Source organism: Sphaeramia orbicularis, chromosome 12 (genome assembly GCF_902148855.1).
Source record: "Sphaeramia orbicularis chromosome 12, fSphaOr1.1, whole genome shotgun sequence".
NCBI lineage: Eukaryota > Metazoa > Chordata > Actinopteri > Kurtiformes > Apogonidae > Sphaeramia > Sphaeramia orbicularis.
The window spans coordinates 46,996,176-47,015,620 of NC_043968.1; the positions used below are offsets into that span (position 1 = coordinate 46,996,176).

The window sequence follows — 19,445 nt, forward strand, 5'->3', positions numbered from 1 at the left end:
AAAGCATCCCCATGTGCCCTAATTTAGGTGGTAATAAGTCTAAAATATTTTGTGGACAACATCATTTCATCCCTACAACATCTAAAAATAACCTTTTTCAAGCAGAACTCTACATCAGTAGTACTTTTATTTTGATAAATGTGTCTCCAAATAAATTGCATTTGGTAGGGAACTTTAAGGCGTGTATACACATAGTAGAAGAGGGGTTTTTTGTGCATATTCCAGAAGACAAAAGCAACAATCAGGTGCTGCTCAGCTTGGACCACAGACTTGCGGTGAAAAGGAGAAAAAGGCCAGAGAGCTTCACAGAGTTGTCATTAAAAGTATTTAGTATGTAATAAGTAGATACAGATGTAGATGTTCTCAGGCTACCTGTGCTGTTGTTTTTAGCTGCGACTGGAGCTGTTTGACCTTACATCTGAAATTCAAAGAGTCACAATAAAGGAGGAGGAGGAGGAGGTGGAGAACACAAAGGTATTAACAGTAGTAGATTTCGAAAACAAACTGTGGTTTTGTAAAGAGTCTGTGTTTTAGGAAGTGATATTGAATTGTGTGTTGGACTATTACACAAGTTTATCTGCAAAACTCAACTGGTGCAAAGTGGTTGACCTAAGACTCAGATGTGACTTAAAATAACACACACAAAGGTGATTTTTGGCCTTGAGTGCTCTTAAATAAATGGAGAGTTAGATATGACTTAACTGAGTTTATACTTTAGACCTGTCTCAACTGTCTTCTAGCTTAACAATATGGAGACAGATTTGTTTTGACCGACATGAATTTCACCCAGATTATGATTTTACAGTGACTAGGGCCTGTAATGATCCAGATGAGACCTGCCATTGACTGAAATGAATTAATTTTACTGACATCAAACATGCCTAGTTTAAATCAGCCAATGGAGTGGCGATTAGTTCAGGGTGTGGGGATAGTGACCCTCCAGAGGATTATGCAGTTACAGAAGAAAAGAGGCTTTTTATTAGTGTCTTACTTAGTGTCTAGCATTGTCTGTGTGTTTAGAACTGTAGTATGTTGTTGCTGGATTCTCTGAACAGTCACTTTGGTTTTTGTCTTTGTTTCTCAGCCTGCGTATGTTCCTCATGCTTTGGCTTTTAAACGATCATATGCCATCAAGGTAGAGGTGCATCTCATCACATCTGAGGTTTATAGATTCAGTCCTGTTAGTCAGGTCTGTTAATTCAGTCTACACACAAACCAGTTGGATGCATTATCATTTGTGTGTCTCATGAAACAGATAGGACTCCACTGTATTAAAGTTATGAATCTGTACCTTCTGTGGAGGTTTCATATCAGCATAGACTGAACTGAGCATTCACACTTCTACCTCTATGTAGACTGTAGATCAGAGTCTGTCTCTGTTAAGAGTCCTATTAGACTCTCTGCACCTTATCAACTTGAAAACATGCTAGGTGTTGTTCTGTTGGTTCAGAGACGATCTCTAAAGGACAGAGTCCCTCTTCAGGACTCAGATGGGCTGTCTTCCTGCCCCACGGAGGTGGTTGGAGTCTTGGTCCCAGCGAAGGAACCATCCAGCATAAGCGTGAAAGAAACTATGTTCCAACAGAGAACAGTGGAGGAAGATGAAGACCTCGACGCCAAAATCACTCGACGGGTGCAGAGAGCCGCACGTAAACAGGCCAAACAGGAACAGCTAAAGAGACTCCACAAAGCCCAGGTGAGTCCAGCTGAAGACAATACACAGACGTCCATATGAGTCGAGCCTCATCTGTGTTTGTGTTGATGATCCAGGTGATCCAGAGACAGCTGCAGCAGGTGGAGGAGAAGCAAAGACAGCTGGAGGAGAGAGGAGTCGCTGTGGAGAAAGCTCTGAGAGGAGAAGCAGGTAGACACATCTAAAGACACACGTATAAGTAGATGTACAGAAACAGATATCAGATCTAGCTCACCTGTTTTCTGGTCTGTATCACTGTTTGTTTGTTTGTTAGATTACTGGGGAGACTCTAACGACAGCCCGGACATAGACCTTCACCTCGGTGGTGAGTTCACTGATCAAATAGGTGACTGTAGTTTACTATACTACACTGTGGAGTACTTTAGTTCAAATGTCAGGACTTAATTCACATGACTTAAGTTAGATTTAATTAACAATTTTTATGCCCTGAGACTTGATTCATACTGACAAAAGACTCAACTTTGATTTAGTATTCAAAAAAACACAAGCCTGGAGTGCTGCATGGGTATCGTTGGTCTTCTTTCCTAGCTTCTGGTGCTCATCAGTGTTGGGATCCAAATACTAGTTGTTTGTAAAAACTGAGGCACTCAGAGTAGGGCTGAAATTAAAAAGCCTGTATTTAAGCATGGCCAAACAAATAAAAACTGAGCCGACGCGTTGCGGCCTATGGGCCTTCATCGGGGCTGATATGGGCGGCCTTCTTATATCAGCCCTGATGAAGGCCGCATAGGCCGCAACGCGTCAGCTCAGTTTTTATTTGTTTGGCTATGCTTAAATAAAGGCTTTTTAATTTCAGCCCTACTCTGAGTGCCTCAGTTTTTACAAACAACTTTGATGTAGTATTCACCTGATCTGTTTCATTTTTTGGAGGACTGGGTGATTTGTAATGTAATCTGTGGCTGCTGAAGAATACAGACGATTTGTAAAAGCTCACTATTGCTGTTCATTTGGGAGGCTTTTGCATGATGGCTCAACTTCTCCTGAAGGACAGATCATCAGAAGTTCAGATGACTTGATTTGCCACTTGCTGGACCTTAACACTGACTTGACTTGACTCAAGTTCTTGAGGCCTAAAGGTCAAGATTAAACAACTTGTTTGCACATGTGTGACTCACTCCTACCTCTGCTTTAGTTCACAACACCAATAGTTCCCTGTACAATATAGTTCTGCTATATTGCATTTGCATTTCACTGAGCTATTACTTTTTTTCTACAATTGTATCCATAATAGAATTCTATGTGTTCCATATACAAGAATTAATTAAATATCCAGAGTGTAAGATTTATGAGGAATTATGGGAAATACCATACTACCTGCATTTTATACTTTATAACTAACCTATGCTTTACTGTACTACATGAATGTTTATGTTTTTACCACACATACACACTTAATTTCTCTTGTCATTACTTTCGTTACTTTTTAAAATAACAAAAGTGGAGAAAACATTCAGAACAATAACAACACAGTGTATCATTTCTGTAGGAATAGGCAAACTGGATAACCCAGCCCTCATGCAGCAGTGGTTCCAGTTGGTCCAACAGAAGAACGCTTTGGTTCGATATGAATCAGAGCTGATTATATTGTGAGTATCTGATCTTTGACCTTCCTGTTAAAAGGACTGTCAGGATGCGGAGTCATGTGCAATCTGTTTATTATGCTCTTAGCGCTCGGGAGTTGGAGCTAGAGGACCGCCAGAGTCGACTGCAGCAGGAGCTCAGAGAGAGGATGGCTGTGGATGGTCAGACAATGTTCATGATGTTCAACCTAGATCAAACTCATAGAAGAATGTTTTCAATTTTAATCAACATTGTTTCAAGTCAGATATGCAGTTTTAATGTGAAAATATCATGTGTCTGTGTGGGTTTTAGACCACCTGAAGCAGGAGGCACAGCTGGTTGAAGAGCGTCTGATCCTGGAGGAGATGCTGGAGGTGGTGGAGCAGAGGGATGCACTGGTGTCTCTGCTGGAGGAGCAGCGGCTGCAGGAGCGTCAGGAAGACCAGGACCTGGAGGCTGTCATGCTGTCCCGAGGCCTGGGCCTCCACTGGGCCTGACCTGGTTCACAGTGATGCCGTGATAACTAAGAGTATCAGTGCAGCTTTAAAAACTTCTGACGCTTCTGTAATTTGATGAGGACTGGATGGAGGTGGTGCTCACTGGTCTGATCAATCAACATTTGACGTCATTTTCAGTTGACACACAAGTTGAGTAAAGTTTAGTGTTTATCAACACTTAGTCTATGTTTGTTATGTAAATTTTTAATTTCTTAAGTTATCAAGGTGACTTTGTCCAGCCAAAACAGCAGTAAACATTTTCACACGTGAAGTAAGTTAGTAAGATACAGCATGTAGGAAAATGGCATTCTGGGTTTAAAGTTGTCGACAATGCTCTGATTGGTCAGTTGTTTCTCCAGTCAGGTACAGTTGTTTGTGAGAACAGTAGCTGACTGTCCCTGAAGTTGGATCAAAGATGACTGTTGGTTGGAGAACCAGGACATCCTGATGGCATATTGGCTACTGGAACAAGGCATTCATGGAGCAGGGCAGAGAACATGGTACTGATGGAATGCTACTACGGTGGCAGTCCTAGTGTGAGGGGATATATGCACAGAATGTGGGAGAAATGGTTGCTTCGAAACCCCACAATTTCACTGACTATACATATACCATTTTTCTACATGACAACAAGTTTCAAAACATCCTGAACAGAACTGTACAAGTTAAATACAGATTCTCCCTTACGTTAGGGTTTCACTTCTCTTCCAAAGTATATGTTGAAACTAGTTTAACACTAAAGCTGTGTCAGCACTGCAAAAATCAAAATCTTACCAAGTGTATTTTTCTCATTTCTTATCAAAATATCTCATCACACTTAAATAAAACATAATCACCTAAAGAGTAACTTGTAAGTGAGATATAAGAACTTATTTTTTATTTTTTATTTTTTTATTTAGCTTGAATTAAGCAAAAAATCTGCCAAAATCTGACTGGAAATGAGAAAAATACACTTGGTAAGAGTTTGATTTTTGCAGTAAATGACTGATTGCACCACAGAGGCTTCATTGTAACCACTCTGATGTGAAGGTTAAACATACCAAATATTGTTTCCTGTGGCCAATTAGTACAAGATAATACTGTTAATGCAGTGTTTAATACTGTTGACCTCTTTTTGTTATCTCTTTGTTATCATACATTGTCTTTAATGCCCAAAGACTTTGCTTTGCAATAGTGAAGACGCTAATGGCTAAAAATAGCAATAATAATCATTAGATAACAGCAAAAAGGTACACTAGAGCTACAGCGTTATGGATAAATGATGATACCCGTAATACTAAGGACTCAGACAGGCTGTCTGAGAGATTAGATTGGAGAAGGATAACCTACACTGTTAGAAAACAGTAGCTGCTCTTTAGATAAGTTATGTATTTGAGGAATACAAGGTTTGTGTCTGATGTCAGATTTAGTCAAGCTACCTGCGTTGATAACTCTATAACAGTACAATGCTATGTTGCCATTATTGGTTGGAAAATGAAAGAAAATTGTAAAATATCAAGTCAACATAAATTACCAAGGGGTTAAAGGTGTCACAGAGAATGAAACCCATCTGATGTAATTCACTTCTCAGCATCAATCTCATCACAACTCTAAACATGAGGCAACCTGCAAACTGGTACTCTACAGAAGTCTTTACACCTACTAAGGCTGAGCTGTACCTTGTGTCCATGCTGAAGCTATTTCAGTTGGTTCAGTTCTGAATATGTTCAAATGTTAGCGGTTAGGGTCAAACTAGGCTGAACTTACACATAGCTGCAAGTTCGAGACTGAGAGGTACATTGGCGAAAGTGAGGAGTGTCATCTGAAAGTGGGTGGATGGAGACCATGACAGCTGCTGTTTATGAAGGTGGTCGTTCAGCCTTTATAACCTCTGATCCATCTGACTGAGCTTTTATTCCACAGTAGATATGATGGACACTGACACTATTTAAACGTACTAGTACTGGATGAAATACGGGCATTGATTACTGTGCCAACATCAGCTATAAATCATCCTGAACACCAAACTCTGCCTTAATTCCGTCTGCTTCGGACTCACTTCCTGTTTGTTGGAGCTCCTAATCCTGTTAAACCAGACCTGATCATCCCCATAATGTGAGTCATGTGGCTGTAATGTTTGTTCATGAAACAGCCTTTTAACTGGAGCTGTGATTTCATATGTTGTTTAATAAATGATTGATGTTTCATCTTTGTTGTTATTGGTCCAAGACAAGGAAGTATTATTTCAACCTAACCCTATTAATATATCCATGATCCACGCACACATGATGTTTGTTGTATACATTCTGTCACCTTCACTCCTGAAAGGGTATTGTAATCAGGTCCAACTATCTCAGTCCCCCTAAAAGATGGTCCAGATCTGGATCCAGATTCTATCATTTTTTTAAGGATTCTCCACAATTATGAGATTGACAATGGGGCACTTTTTCACATTTTAATTCAAGCGACTGAGCTATATCTGCCACGTTTGATGGCTGTTCCTTGCTTTAGTATTGAATACAGTAACTTCAGATTTGTTTTTTTACAAAGTATTTTTAAAAAGTAAAATTAAGTGATTATTGCTGGATTTATCTGACCTAATAAAACTAGCCCTTTCACATGATTTAGTAGATGTGAGTGCTTTCAGAGACTCCAGTGGATTTTCTGTTCAATGCTTTTTGTTAATGTACTCAAGTACTGCTAAAAAATTAAGGTTGGAATAGATTGTGTTGTGGGTATAAGTTGTGCTGTCATTGTTTATGATATTCTGTTCATGTTTTCTGTTTTTATACCTCTTATTTATTTTATTTAAGTATAATTTTTTCCTTTTTTTCTGCCCAGTTTACTCAGTTCTTGTTCGAGTTGTTACCATTATAATTATCACCATGGTTGATATTGTTGTTATTCTCTTCTGAGGATCTTTGCCATCTTCATCTTCCTTTTTCTCCCCCCTTCACTTCACTCTCTACTTCTCTCTTCCCCCTTTCTTCTCCTTCCCCCTGTTGCTTCATGTCAGGTGTGGCATCAATATGTGGTTCAACGAAACTCAAAATAATGACAGCGGAATATGAAGGAGAGCCTCATATACTTTATAAAGTTTCCCTTGGCAAATTTGTTCAGCACAAAAGGCAGCCAGACCACCATTCTGCTGTTATGATGATGGACAAGTTAAAAAAAAAAAAAGGAATAGATAGTGTTGTAGACATTTCCTAGAATGACAACAGGTTGAGGCTTACAAAAGTTGTACACTAACCAATCTGTTACAGTAACACTGGTGCCAAAAGAACAAACGTTCTTAAATTACATATATTTTTGAAACATGAATTTGGAAAAGTCCAGCTGACAAAATGATAAATTGTTTTTAACTCTAAATGTATTAAAATCCAACTGATCAAGATGATTTTCATGAAGTGACATTCTGTTTCTTATTATTCTTATTATGTAGTTTTTCCATCAACTTCGATTCTTTCATTGTGAAAAAAAAGACAGAAAAAAATGCAGTATGCTTTATTCAGAGAAAAAAATACTGATGTCTTCTTCACCCTGAGATGAGAATTTTATTACAGAAAGAAACAAATGGTGAAACTAAATTTGATTTGCCACAAAAATAACATACAAGAAGAGAGGAGTTTTGATGCATTGCTGATTATCGATACTTGTTTTACTGGCCGGTGCTCTGGTTTTGTCCCACCTTCAGGTCTTTGGCCACCAGGGCAGCAGTGACGGAGTGTAATTCCCCCCGGTGGCCAAGAAAGACACGGACAGCCTCATCATGGAACTTTTCAAAGTTATACACCTCCCTAAAAGAAACAAAGTCACTGATGAGTACAATCCATGTTTGTTCATGAGAAATGCAGTAGAAATGCAAATGTAATTAAATACCTGAACAGAGGTCGAGTGAACTTCATCCTGCCTTGTTCTGTTGCCATTTGCAGCGCTTTGGGAACTGCATCCTCCCACTTGGACCGCACACACAACCGCAACCACCTACGATTAGAGAGCAGCTCATCATTGACAGAACAGAGGCCGATCAGTGTCCTCTTCTGAGTTTTCACTGGTCTTTCAGGGTCTCCTCCTACCACAGGTACCAGTCAGGTTCAGTCTCTGACTCACCTGAACCGGATCTCAGAGTTCATACAAGTGTCAAGATTGTAAACCTCCTGCATCTTCTTCACATGAGTGAGAGGGAGAGCATCCTGGAGGAAAAAGACAGTGTCAATGAAAGGACATAAAGTGGACTGAAGTTGGAGACGGTGACGACTGCATTTCTGTCTGTGTGACATTAAAGGAGCCACTAATAGGACTAAACCATGCTCACAGGTTCATTGTCTGTACATGAACGGTCTTGAATAGGGCTGTGTTTTGTACCATCTATACACTGTTTTGATGCAATGCTAAGAGTTACTGATCACTCACATTTTAACAGATAATAACTACTTGTCCCTACAAGACAATTACAGGTTATATTTATTTATTTATTTATTTATTTCGAACATGCAAAGAAGCTAAATGAAACAAAACAAAGCAAAATAAGACAAAAACAAAATAACATTTAAATGAACAGAATCTATCTTCAAGTACATGCAAGTCTGAATTTTCCATGGTTAAAAAGGAGTAGAAAGAAGTATAAACTTATTTAATCCTACCCCTCAAGTGCTTTTACACCTTTATCACTAACTACATTTGATTATTATTGCTGTGACAACTCCTTTGCCATAACTGTGCAGAGCAACAGAAACAACAGGGAAGCTAGCTAGGCTTAGAGGCTAATTTCTGAACAGCTTACATTAATTACTAAAATGAATATCTACCAAAATGAATATTACAGGGGTAGAAATAATACATTCAACACTGACCACGACATTATAAACATATAGCATTTTCTTCTAAACCCTAACATCATGACATAAAGAAAGGGAATTATTGTGTTACTTATAGTGTAGAAAGTTAACTGAGTCACAAATGATGCAAGAACTAGTGGTAATAATAATAATGGCCTCTCTGAAGTGTATTGTAGTGACCTGAAGTGGCCTACCTCTTGAAGGAGAAGAGACAGGAACTCAATGACTTGGTGGGATGACAGAGCCTTAATGTCGGACTCTTTGAAACCATCCAGATCCTGGTCTTTGGCCTAAGGAGGACAGAGGTCAGAGGTTCTGACTCTTAACACACTCCATTAATAAGACTCAGCTGATGTCCAGGTCTTACCTTGATCCACCTCTGGCAAAGAGCAATGCAGGCATTGGCCAGGGTTGTGTCGTACCTGAAACACACCAGAAGAAGTCCATTAGAGTAGAAGAGTTCTAAACCACCTGGACCTGAACCAGGACTGACAGATCCACTCACTGAGGTTTGACAGGAGGCATCCCGGGTGTGAACATCCAGGCATTCCAGTCCACCTTATTGAGGATGTCGACCTGGAAAGACAGTAGGCTGAGAGGTTAAAGGTCATTCCTGGATAAAGAACCTCAGTTTAACATTTTTTTCCCAGTTTATTTTAATGCATTGGACATTCCACTGTGTTTAATGAAAGACAAAAAGAATTGAAGAACTGTAATTTTAACTGTGGGTTAATGTCAGGGATGCTCTAATCTATTCCATCTATGAGCCGATATTTACTGTTAGACTGCCATTAGCCTATCAGTAAATAAGATGACATTCTCATAAGGCAGTAGCTGATGTTTATCAGTTTAGTCTGCTATCTGAGTTCCCTGATTTCAGCCATGTTGGCATGTGGCTGCAGCTGCATTCTATTCAGTTCTATTTCAGAGGTGCTAAGTCCAGTTCAGTGTGACCAAATGTCTTGTGTGAACTCCGGTCACCCGAAATGTCTCTGATGATACATACATGTGGACACTAAAGCACCATTAGAGTCCACTAATGTAAAGTATGAGTTTAGAATGTCAGCAGTTTGCAATAAAACAATATGGAAACAAACCCAACAACTTCAAGTATCTGCTGTTGGCCAAACTGTTGTTTCATCCATTAGGATCAAACCAGAATTGTAGGGTTGGTGCATCCCCTTCCCAATTTGGTGATAGATATATTTAGATTTTTATTGCACAGAAGAGAGAAAAAATAAAACAGCTTTGCAAATAAAGTACATAGTGGTTGTAATAAAACAACTAACTTACAGACAGAAATGCGCAGGGATATCCTTGTCAAGTAGCCCTCCTAATGTTTTTCTTGATTAATAAATACATGAATGCATCATTTGGCTATAGAATATAATAAAATGTGGAAAAACAGTTGATGATAGCCTTGTAGAGCATCCTATTCATCTGGTTTCATGATGGGGACAGCTCTGTCTCACCTTGTCTTTGAAGTAGGTGTACAGGTAGTCCTTCCACTGCTCAGTGGTGACACTGCTGTAGGCAAACATCTGGATGTAGGATTTAACAAATCCCATGAACACCTCTGCAGGAGGCAAACAGATAATGTAGAATTAGTATCATAGTTCTGTACAATGATGCAAACTAGTCAAGTTGGAGGCTGTATTTTTGACTGTGCTGACTCATATATACTGCTGCCCATAAAAGGAATCATTTTGTTTTCTGACCATTCCTCTTTTTATTGCTATTCCCATATATCAGTAATCACCTTTGAGGTGGTGCTGGACTCCCAGTTACACTTTATCAAGAATGAATCACATTGTCACAGTCAATTCATGAGAAGAGGTAAAAATATTTTATTTCAACTTTATGGGCAATAGTGTAATATATGTATATAAAGGACTTCAAAGGAATATAATACAAGGTGGTAACTTCTTGGAAAACGGAAGTAACTACTGTACTGACTGACGGCAAAGTTTTCACCTCTTTTAATTTAAGTTTATTGAAAAATTCAAAGAGTCTAAGTATGATTCAAGGTCTAATATGTCATATTTACTTACTTATAGCAGTGACGTTAACAGACTGCAACCAATGAAATATCCCTCATTTCAGCTTCCTACAATGGACCTAACTGGGGGGCTTTCATACAGCATACTCATTTCTACATTTTTTCAATGAAAGAAAATTATTCCAGTTTCAGCAATGAGAAAACACAATGATCATGACCTTTGACCATGAAAATCTTATCAGTCCAGCCTTGAGTCCACAATAAGTGACAGTTTGTGCCAAAGAAGCCAAAGTTCCTCAGATATTTCAGTCATGAGAATGAAACAGACAGACACAGGTAATCACTCAGGTCACATCCTAAATAGGCTGAGTGGGTATGTGATGTGGACAAGTGTGGAAAGGTGTTACCTGGACCTCCCATGAGCTCCTCCAGATGGTACAGCAGAGCGAAGCCCTTCTCATAGGGCACCGAGGAATAAGCCTCATCTGGGTCAACTTCCTCCAGGCTGGGCACCAGGTTGGTCACAGGGTTGTTGGCCCCAAAGGTGTTCACCTGAGTGATGTCACACACAGGTAAGAAAAAAGAAAAATTCCTGTTGATTCATTAGATTGGGTTCATGTTGAGGTTCTCACTGAATCCTGCAGGTCCTTCCAGCCCCCCATGGCCTTAAACTGCCTGAACTGCTCACTCTCCATAGACCTGCCGATCATCCGCTCCAGGTAGACAGTGTGACCCTCATTCAGCCTGAAGAAAAACAGCTGATGTGACTCAGAGGTTCAGACTCAGCTGGAAATACGGGCTTAAAAGTCCTGATGTTTGTTTATTTAAATGACTGTTAGTTTGTGTTTGTTTACCAGAAATGCTCCCAGGTCTTATTGGTTACCAGATTTCCCGTCCAGCTGTGGGAGATCTCATGGGCGATGACCTGACAGGAAGCAGAGCACAGGTATGAACACATGAGCACATGAACTGGTATGAGCATATGAACAGGTATTAACACAAATATGAACACATGAACAGGATGAAGACCTGAACATACAGAACATAAATGTGAACACATGAAAGAGTATGAAGAAATAAATGAGTATAAGCACATGATAGAGATAGATAGATACATGACATTTGACTTACATTTGCCAGAGATTTGTCTCCTGCCTGTAAAAAGAGACAGACAGTAATGAAACAGCTGACTGACAGTCACATGACCTGTTATACATGATGGTGTCACAGTGGCGTACCAGCAGGGTGGGTGTGGCAAAAGTCAGACACGGGTTCTCCATCCCTCCATAAGGAAAAGATGGAGGCAGAACCAGGATGTCGTACTGACCCCAAACATATGGACCTGCCAGCTGTTCAGCAGTCTGTAGCATGTCCTCCGTCTGTGACAGAGACAGGGAGGGAACGAGACAGAAAGTAAGACAGGTAAGAGACAGAATGTTCACCGTCCTCTCTTTTTCTTATAAGGCTGTAAAACATGGCCAAATACATCTGAATCCAGACTTGGGCTTGAGAATGTCTCCGCTTGATTCACTGTATGCATTCAATGTGATCCAGATAATGGAACAATCCATGAAATAAAGTGATTTTAATTCTATTACTCCTCATGGTAACTAGTAATGTAGTTAATTAGTTTTTCCAAATTAATGACATATTTATTGAGGTTTAAAAATGGGTTCACAACGTAATAAAAATAGTTGGCTGATATTAGTGTTGAGAAAAACAGTATGCTATTGATAAAAGTTGACAAATACAGCCTATTTCTACATCTTCGTAGGTACTGAATGCATGTAAGTAAATCAAGACTTGGTAGAAATAACATTTGCATAACAAAATTATTTGATGGTCAATTGGTGAATTAGTTTAACTTCTTAACCACAGCTATAGTAGAGCTGTCTGACAGGAAAAAAAATATTCAGTATAGAGAAGAAGTCTGTCAAGGCCCATCCTGCTGACATTGAAGTCTTCTGTTAGCTGTAACATCTTATCAAACACCACCAGTGCACTCATTATATGGTCCAAGTAAAGCATGTGATTACTCAGTAAAAAAAATATTCACTTAGTATTTCTACACAGAAGGTGAATCAGCTCGTTTCTCCTTGAACTCACCTCAGAGAATTCTGCTGCAGCCTTTTCAACAATCTCCTTCTCAGACCAGACTCTAGATCTTGGTCCAATCACCCTGTTGACCAATCAGATGACAGACAACCCTTGTTACCTGCTGCAGATTTGATGATGTCATCAGTACAGAGGCGAGTATACTTACCTGCTCTCCAGTGCTCCCACCACAATGGCTATCAGGTAGGAAGGCATGGCCACCTGCGCATGAGGTCAGAGGTCAGACAGGTTCATTTTTTTGAGGATTTCCAAAGAAATTATTACTTAAATTGAGCCTAACCGGTTGTCTGAAGTGGTAGATTATGCGCTCGTTGTCCTTAGGATCCACCTCCTGACCATCACGAATAGCGCTCATCACAGCCACCAGGTCCTTTGGGACAGACACCTGAGAGGACATGACATCACAGTCACACCTGAGAGTGGGCAGACACATAGAGGACAAGGGGCCTGTTGCACCAGGTATTTGTGTTCTCTCTTCAGATCAAGTGTACAGTCCACACTAAAAATTACTTGAACCTGTTTGTTAATTTGTTTCTAGTCTGAGTCATTTCAATGTAACACAAAACAATGGATTAGCATTAGCTGATAGCAGAAGTTTCATTCATAAAAAACCAAGGTATGATCAGAAAACAACAAAGGTAAGATACAATTTGTATTTCATTATGTTATAATGCGACCTTGATTTTTTAACTTCGACTCATTCAGTGAGTTTTAGCTGTGAAGAAAAAACACTTGCACTGTTGGATGTGCTTAGTGGTAGCTTAGCATTGCAAAGTTTGTCATATTGGTCTTTTATTTTATTAAATTATTTATGACATAAGTTGGTCTCAGACTATTAGCTTGGTTTTGATATTTACCCATGTAAGTTTTGGTTCTTTGAATTGGTTCTACTGTCTGACCGTTGGTTTTGTTTAGCTTTTAGCTGATGTTTTTCTGGTTACTTGGATGTACAGCATGTGTCTATTGCTACAACCAACACGTAGCATTACCATGGCAACACAGTTGGGACAGGGGCAGCCAGGTGTAAGAGGCTACAGTAAATTTAACACTGAAGCTGTGTTGATGCCATTTGTCTTTGAACACATTGCTACACAGTACTGAAAAGGCAAATGGCTAAAAATAGCTAATGCCATTTAGATTTGACAGTGAAATACAGTAAAACCTTCTCTAATTTTACAAAAACTCAAACACAAAATTTTATTGAAAATCCTTTAGACTGACTATCAAATCCAATAAACAATGTACAATATTTGTAATAATATTTAAATAACATTTATCTATTATGAATAGGATGAATTATAAATCAGTTAGAATCAATACTGTAAGTGGAATACTTGAGAGCAGAGGGTGGAAACTAAAAAACAAAACACTAAGACTTTACATCTACAAATAATTAGGCGCGAGATTAATGTTTTATATTAGTTTCCCCTAGAATGTTATAGCAGTGCATACACTGTTAGAAATTACCTTCTGTCTATTCTATCTTTATACAGCTGGTGCAGCCCCATACAGGTGTGTATGTGTTTTTACCTGGGCATAGTAAGTGAATTTGATCGATGGACTGTCCTGACAGGGCACCATGCTCCTGCAGTGATGAGCCTGTCAGAAACAGAATGATACAACAGTCATGTACATTTTCATGGTATGTCTGATAACCACAAAAAACAGGAAGGATGAAGAAAAAAAAAAAGAGGAAGTTAACAGTGTCACCAGCCTTGTGTCTTCATCTCTAAGTCTCTACTATTTCCAAAGACAGGGTACAGTGCATCAGTGAGGTCTAAGTGGGTGTTTACCTGGCACTGGCTGAAGAGATAGGGCTGTTTCTTCCCAGCAGTCTGTTCAGGTGCGAGCCATTGCAGAGCTGTCGCTGAAGGAGACGTCTCGTAGGTCACCTCCACGATGACATGCTGCCCTCTGATTGGTTCAAGAAATAAATACAATCTCTAGCTTTGTATTTTTTAAGGACTTGGACTTCATATAACATTATATGAAGGATGACGCATACTTTGTCCCCCAAAAACTGAAAGCTGGTGCTTGTTACTGATATTAGCTTAGTTTCACTGACTTCAAGCTGAGTAGTTTCTGAAATGGTAACTTGAAAAATAAGGTGGGGGGTGATGGACAAATGCACCATTTTATGCCCAGGGGGATAAAAACTAAATAGGGCCAAAATTCACCTGGACAGGTCAAAGGGCAGCTTGATCTCTAGTGGGGTCCCCTTGAAGCTGTGTTTGGCACCCATGCTGAAGCTTGCCGCTTGTCCATTGGCCCTCACCGAGTCAATCTTCATGTCTCTGGAGTCCAAAGTCTGCAACAGATAAAACAGTGCATTTATTAATGGGACTTGAGGTTGATGTCAAACCAGCAGAATCAGCATTCAAGACCTGTGATGTAACTGCTGCTCACCTGCCAACCTGTTTCTAAACACATGTTCAGCAGGTTCAATTTCTAAGTCAAAGTCCAGGAGACTGATCCAAAAATTACAGCCTCTCTTTATAACAATAGCTCTTAACTGCTCTTACTATGGGATCCACATTTTTCTCTGTCATTAATTCTGGAGCAAACATGTCAGTAAATCAGTCCCACAAATACAAAACAAAAGTCCATAGTTTCTACTCACACTATCTACCAATACCCTAAATTTTAAAATAGTCTGATAGCAAAAAAACAATAACAAAAAAAGCACCATCATTCCACAGTCAGCCCTGTACTGGTCCCAGTACAAAAAGCAAAAGACAAGAGAGACCCAGTGTACAGGCTTAAAAAGAACTAAGCTTAAGCGACTTTTGAATAATTAATCCAAAGGTGAGAAACATATGGACTCTGTGTAGAACACATAAACAGGTATAAATAAAGCTGACAACATCAGTCATAAGTTGGCATTCAGACTGTGTCAAGTGTTTACAGATAATTCAGAAACTCAAACACTTGCACAGTTTTTACAAGAAAAATACATGTGAATTTATCAGGGATTGTTCCAAAGGTCAGACTGTCGGCCTTTTGCATTATTAATACATGAGCAGCAAAAACCAAGCAGTTAATCAAGTGTGTAAAGTCAAATGGTTTCAATTGTCTTGCTGATGTAAGGAAAAAAAAAAGAAAAATAACATCTAGAATCCGACAGACTGTTCCTAACACCAGCAGGCTACGCTACTGTGATCAAATGCTCACAAGTCTGCCATACACAAGAATGCTAAGCTGTAAAAGCAAGAAATTTCTCTTATTTTGGGCACTGTGCTTAAGCCCTTTTTTGAAAGATGCACAAGAAGCACATCCATCCAACAGGATCCATTTGAAATTCATAAAGTCACACTTTTCATGGACAGGTGAAGGAGGCAGACATCAATCTCTTGCCAGATTGTAGTCATGAACGTGAGCTTGGTGAGAACAAATGTGACAAGTGTTAGGGTGTGTAGTAAACTACAAAACAAAACCACAAGTTTAATAGCTGTCGTGTGAGTGCATATTTTTTTTTATACATCACATTTCTTTTCATCACCTCTATTTTATAAACTGATCTTTCTTTCTTCCATAAAAAGCCATCTTTACTCCTGACAACCTGACTCAAACCTCAGCCTATTCACATGTTCCGTGGGACCAGCCTTTCAAAGTCCTTGACCACAGAGCAAAGATAAGCCCACTTTCTTTTTTATCATTAGTATTATATGTCACTATAAACTCCATTCAAAAGTAAAGCAATGTCAAACATCCGAGTTCAAAAATCCCCCCCAAAAAAAAAAGACACCAGTGACCCATGAATCAGTTATTACAATGTTACGAATATCTAATAAGATTATTCCAAAAAGGGATGCAGGTTTTGATTTACAGAGAATAATCCAAAAGATTTCTAGGGCCATACACACTCTGAGAATCCTCACAGAGAACTCTTATGCTAAAAGTTTTATTATGATTTAGGAAAATTCAGTCCAAATCTGAGCAAGAGCCAAAAACAACAAAGTAGGCTATGAAGAAAGCTGGTGCTGCCCGTCTTGCTGCATATTGAAAGTTCTTTTAAACAGGTGTGACTGGCTGATCACAGACCAAAAGTAAACTCCTGATAATGGGCAGAATGCACATTAAAATAGAATGCACAATTTACTTTCTGTTAAGAAATCCTATACTTACCAGAGCTAAAATACTTTTGATTGTATATATATTGTGTCAGTTCTGGATTTTGTTTTTACTTAAGTTTTTGTTAATTTTCTGAGTGCATGAGTAGATATAATTTTATTTTAAAAGAAGTGCTTAGTTTCAGTTCATTATTACGGAAGAGGCTGAATGTAACAATGCATATCAAAATCATTATTAAAAAGGTCTAAAACTCTGCAAGCTAACACCATTTTATTCTTGTCCATCATTGCCCATTAAAGGTTAAGAATGTTACACGCAGTATTATCTAGCTGTTAACGCCCCACACCCTCCCAATGGTGTCAACAAAAATGCAGAAGTCTCTAATTAAAACCTGTGCTTTCGTCTTTCCGGGTATTTTAGTTAAGCAGAAACTGACACCCAAATATGGTAATGATGTAAAGCAGATAAAGTCTGTTGTGAGCTGCATTTTGGTGTCAACAAAATGCAGAAGTCTCTAATTAAAACCTGTGTGTTTTGTCTTTCCGGGTATTTTAGTTAAGCAGAAATTGACACCCAAACATGGTAATGATGTAAAGCAGATAAAGTCTGTTGTGAGCTGCTGGAAACAAAGCAGCCACCTGTTCCCTCTGATGACATCTGATGGTTAACTTTAAGGTAGTGAAAGCACAACAGTTCTCATATTCACATTATTATACACTAAATTATGAAATATAATTATGAATTTCATATTAAATTTCTGTTATATAATCCTACCAAACTGTACACAGTGGACCTCTCCCCTTCAGTTCCATTCGATACCATTTACTTTGCACTTCATGTATTGAAGTTACTTTTGCATTGCTAGATTGAGTTTCAGTGTTGGGTTTCATTTCCTATAATAACTCCTTTTTCTCTTTGAAACTCTCAATGCTCCTCAAGTTCCTTACTGGTTTGGAGAAAACTTTTATAGTCAAGATTTAGGGGATTTTTTTTTAAGTCCACACATCCACAGTTCTGTTCTACTCTTCAGACTACACACCCTCATAGATACTACACTTTCCCACATTACCCTCTGCTCCTTAAGCAGCAGGTAATCTTTCCAGTCAAAGTCCAACTATGTCGCACATTGAACTATATTTAACATTTTTACTAATTTAAGGTTTTGTCGAAATTAAACATATAGTTATAATCCATTATAGGTGAAATGTTGTGAACTTAGTATTAAATTAGTCCAATATTTGTGCAGAGTGGCACTACTGTAAATGGAAAAATACGTAGTTCATTTCGGACGAAACTAGGAATAAACCCGTAAAGTCAGGAGAATCAGAGTCAGTTAAGAAGTGTCAAATGTTACTATAATGATATAAGACACAGACTAGATGCAACGAAAATAACTAGTTTTGATAGACATTGAAATGACCACTTCACGGACCAAAACCACTGTATGTAAATGTAAACGCAGCCTGTTTTAACCTCAGGTTGTGCCAATTAGCATGAGGCTAACACCGGCCGGAGCAGTGATGGGTCAGACTGAGAGCCGGTCCGTTTAGTCCACGTTACCAGAGACGAAAAGCGGTCCTCCAGAGCCTCCACGGTGAGCTCCACCTTCCCCCGGATCACACGCCTGGCGAAGTCCACATGGAAGAAGAGGTTCAGGTGTTTGGTGAGACACCTGGCGAAGGAGGAGAAGGAGCACGGGTCTGCAGACATGATGAACGGTCCAGTGACGACGGAGATACTGACCCACAGTCTGAGAACCAACTGAGTATGACAGCCGGATGCCGGTCTGCTCTACCGGAACACGCTGTGCCAACATCCGCCAAAGGACTCTTCAGAATAAAAATCCGACCTGCTCATCTAACAAAATAAAATTCCGGCAGTGAAATGAAAATATTCGGGCTCACAACAAAAAGTAATAATAATAATAATAATAATAATAATAATAATAATAATAATAATAATAATAATAATAAGACGAAGAAGAAGAAGAAATTTAATAAAAACATAAATACATTTTTTAAAAAAGAAATGAAAACATAAAGCTACCACAACCTGCAAGATGGTGTAATAATAATTTCCTTCTTGTATGTGCAATAACTTATTTGTGAATATGTATATGCATATATTACGTGCACATTTATGTATTTGGTTCTTCTTTTATTCTCTCTTTTATTCAATTGGCTCTATTTTATTCTGCGGCTGAACGGATCTTATCTTATCTTATCTTATCTTATCTTATCTTATCTTATCTTATCTTATCTTATGATACATGATAAGATGAGATGAGATGAGATAATTCTATTCTAATTTTGCTATATGAAATCTTAAGTATATTAGATTATTTTACAGATAACAGATTAGATTACATTTTACTGTAATAAAATAAAATAAAAATAGCAAAACTAAGTAATTTCACTCAAAAATAAATTAATTCTAAAAGTTTCCCTGGCAAATACAGAACTTGAGTATATTAAATATGTTATTTTTTTCTATTCTATTCTATTCTATTCTATTCTATTCTATTCTATTCTATTCTATTCTAATTTCCTAAATTATTTGTTTCATTTTAGTCATTCATTTATTTTCTGTCTAAATTTGTCTTTAAAAGCACTTCCTCAGTTTTTTAACCTCTGACCAACTAACCATAATATTGTGAATTCTTTATGTGA

The 19,445-nt window shown here is 38.5% G+C and overlaps 2 protein-coding genes across 2 annotated transcripts in view; one reads left to right on the forward strand and one right to left on the reverse strand.

The window, feature by feature from the left end:
• The window catches only part of mical3b (microtubule associated monooxygenase, calponin and LIM domain containing 3b), a 35,267-nt gene extending 30,751 nt beyond the window's left edge, over positions 1–4,516 (forward strand). Inside the window, exons 26-33 of the mRNA XM_030149760.1 lie at positions 391–474; positions 1,085–1,135; positions 1,451–1,696; positions 1,771–1,864; positions 1,968–2,018; positions 3,201–3,300; positions 3,383–3,456; positions 3,587–4,516. Coding sequence (XP_030005620.1) covers positions 391–474; positions 1,085–1,135; positions 1,451–1,696; positions 1,771–1,864; positions 1,968–2,018; positions 3,201–3,300; positions 3,383–3,456; positions 3,587–3,771 — 885 coding nt within the window. The 3' untranslated portion in view covers positions 3,772–4,516. The remainder of the gene's footprint in view (positions 1–390; positions 475–1,084; positions 1,136–1,450; positions 1,697–1,770; positions 1,865–1,967; positions 2,019–3,200; positions 3,301–3,382; positions 3,457–3,586) is intronic.
• Positions 4,517–7,241: 2,725 nt separating this feature from the next.
• On the reverse strand, positions 7,242–18,570 carry lta4h (leukotriene A4 hydrolase). The gene is made up of 19 exons (XM_030148457.1): positions 18,337–18,570; positions 14,883–15,013; positions 14,499–14,619; positions 14,236–14,304; positions 12,986–13,090; positions 12,854–12,906; positions 12,697–12,769; positions 11,829–11,969; positions 11,722–11,745; positions 11,445–11,515; positions 11,223–11,334; positions 10,998–11,142; positions 10,064–10,167; positions 9,097–9,167; positions 8,959–9,013; positions 8,786–8,881; positions 7,864–7,946; positions 7,633–7,737; positions 7,242–7,550 (listed from the first exon to the last, which is right to left on the reverse strand). Exons 1-19 carry the CDS (start codon positions 18,484–18,486, stop codon positions 7,412–7,414), a joined length of 1,848 nt encoding a protein of 615 aa, XP_030004317.1. The 5' UTR covers positions 18,487–18,570; the 3' UTR covers positions 7,242–7,411.
• Between the last annotated feature and the right edge of the window lie 875 nt (positions 18,571–19,445).

What these genes read in the sequence shown, in the direction of transcription:
- lta4h (XM_030148457.1), bottom strand. Translation starts at nt 18,486, where the DNA reads ATGTCTGCAGACCCGTGCTCCTTCTCCTCCTTCGCCAGGTGTCTCACC. An exon ending in ATCTCTTCAGCCAGTGCCAG is followed by an intron (nt 14,305 to 14,498) that starts GTAAACACCCAC and finishes TGTTTCTGACAG; the next exon opens with GCTCATCACTGCAGGAGCAT. An exon ending in TGTCTCTTCTCCTTCAAGAG is followed by an intron (nt 7,947 to 8,785) that starts GTAGGCCACTTC and finishes TTTTTCCTCCAG; the next exon opens with GATGCTCTCCCTCTCACTCA.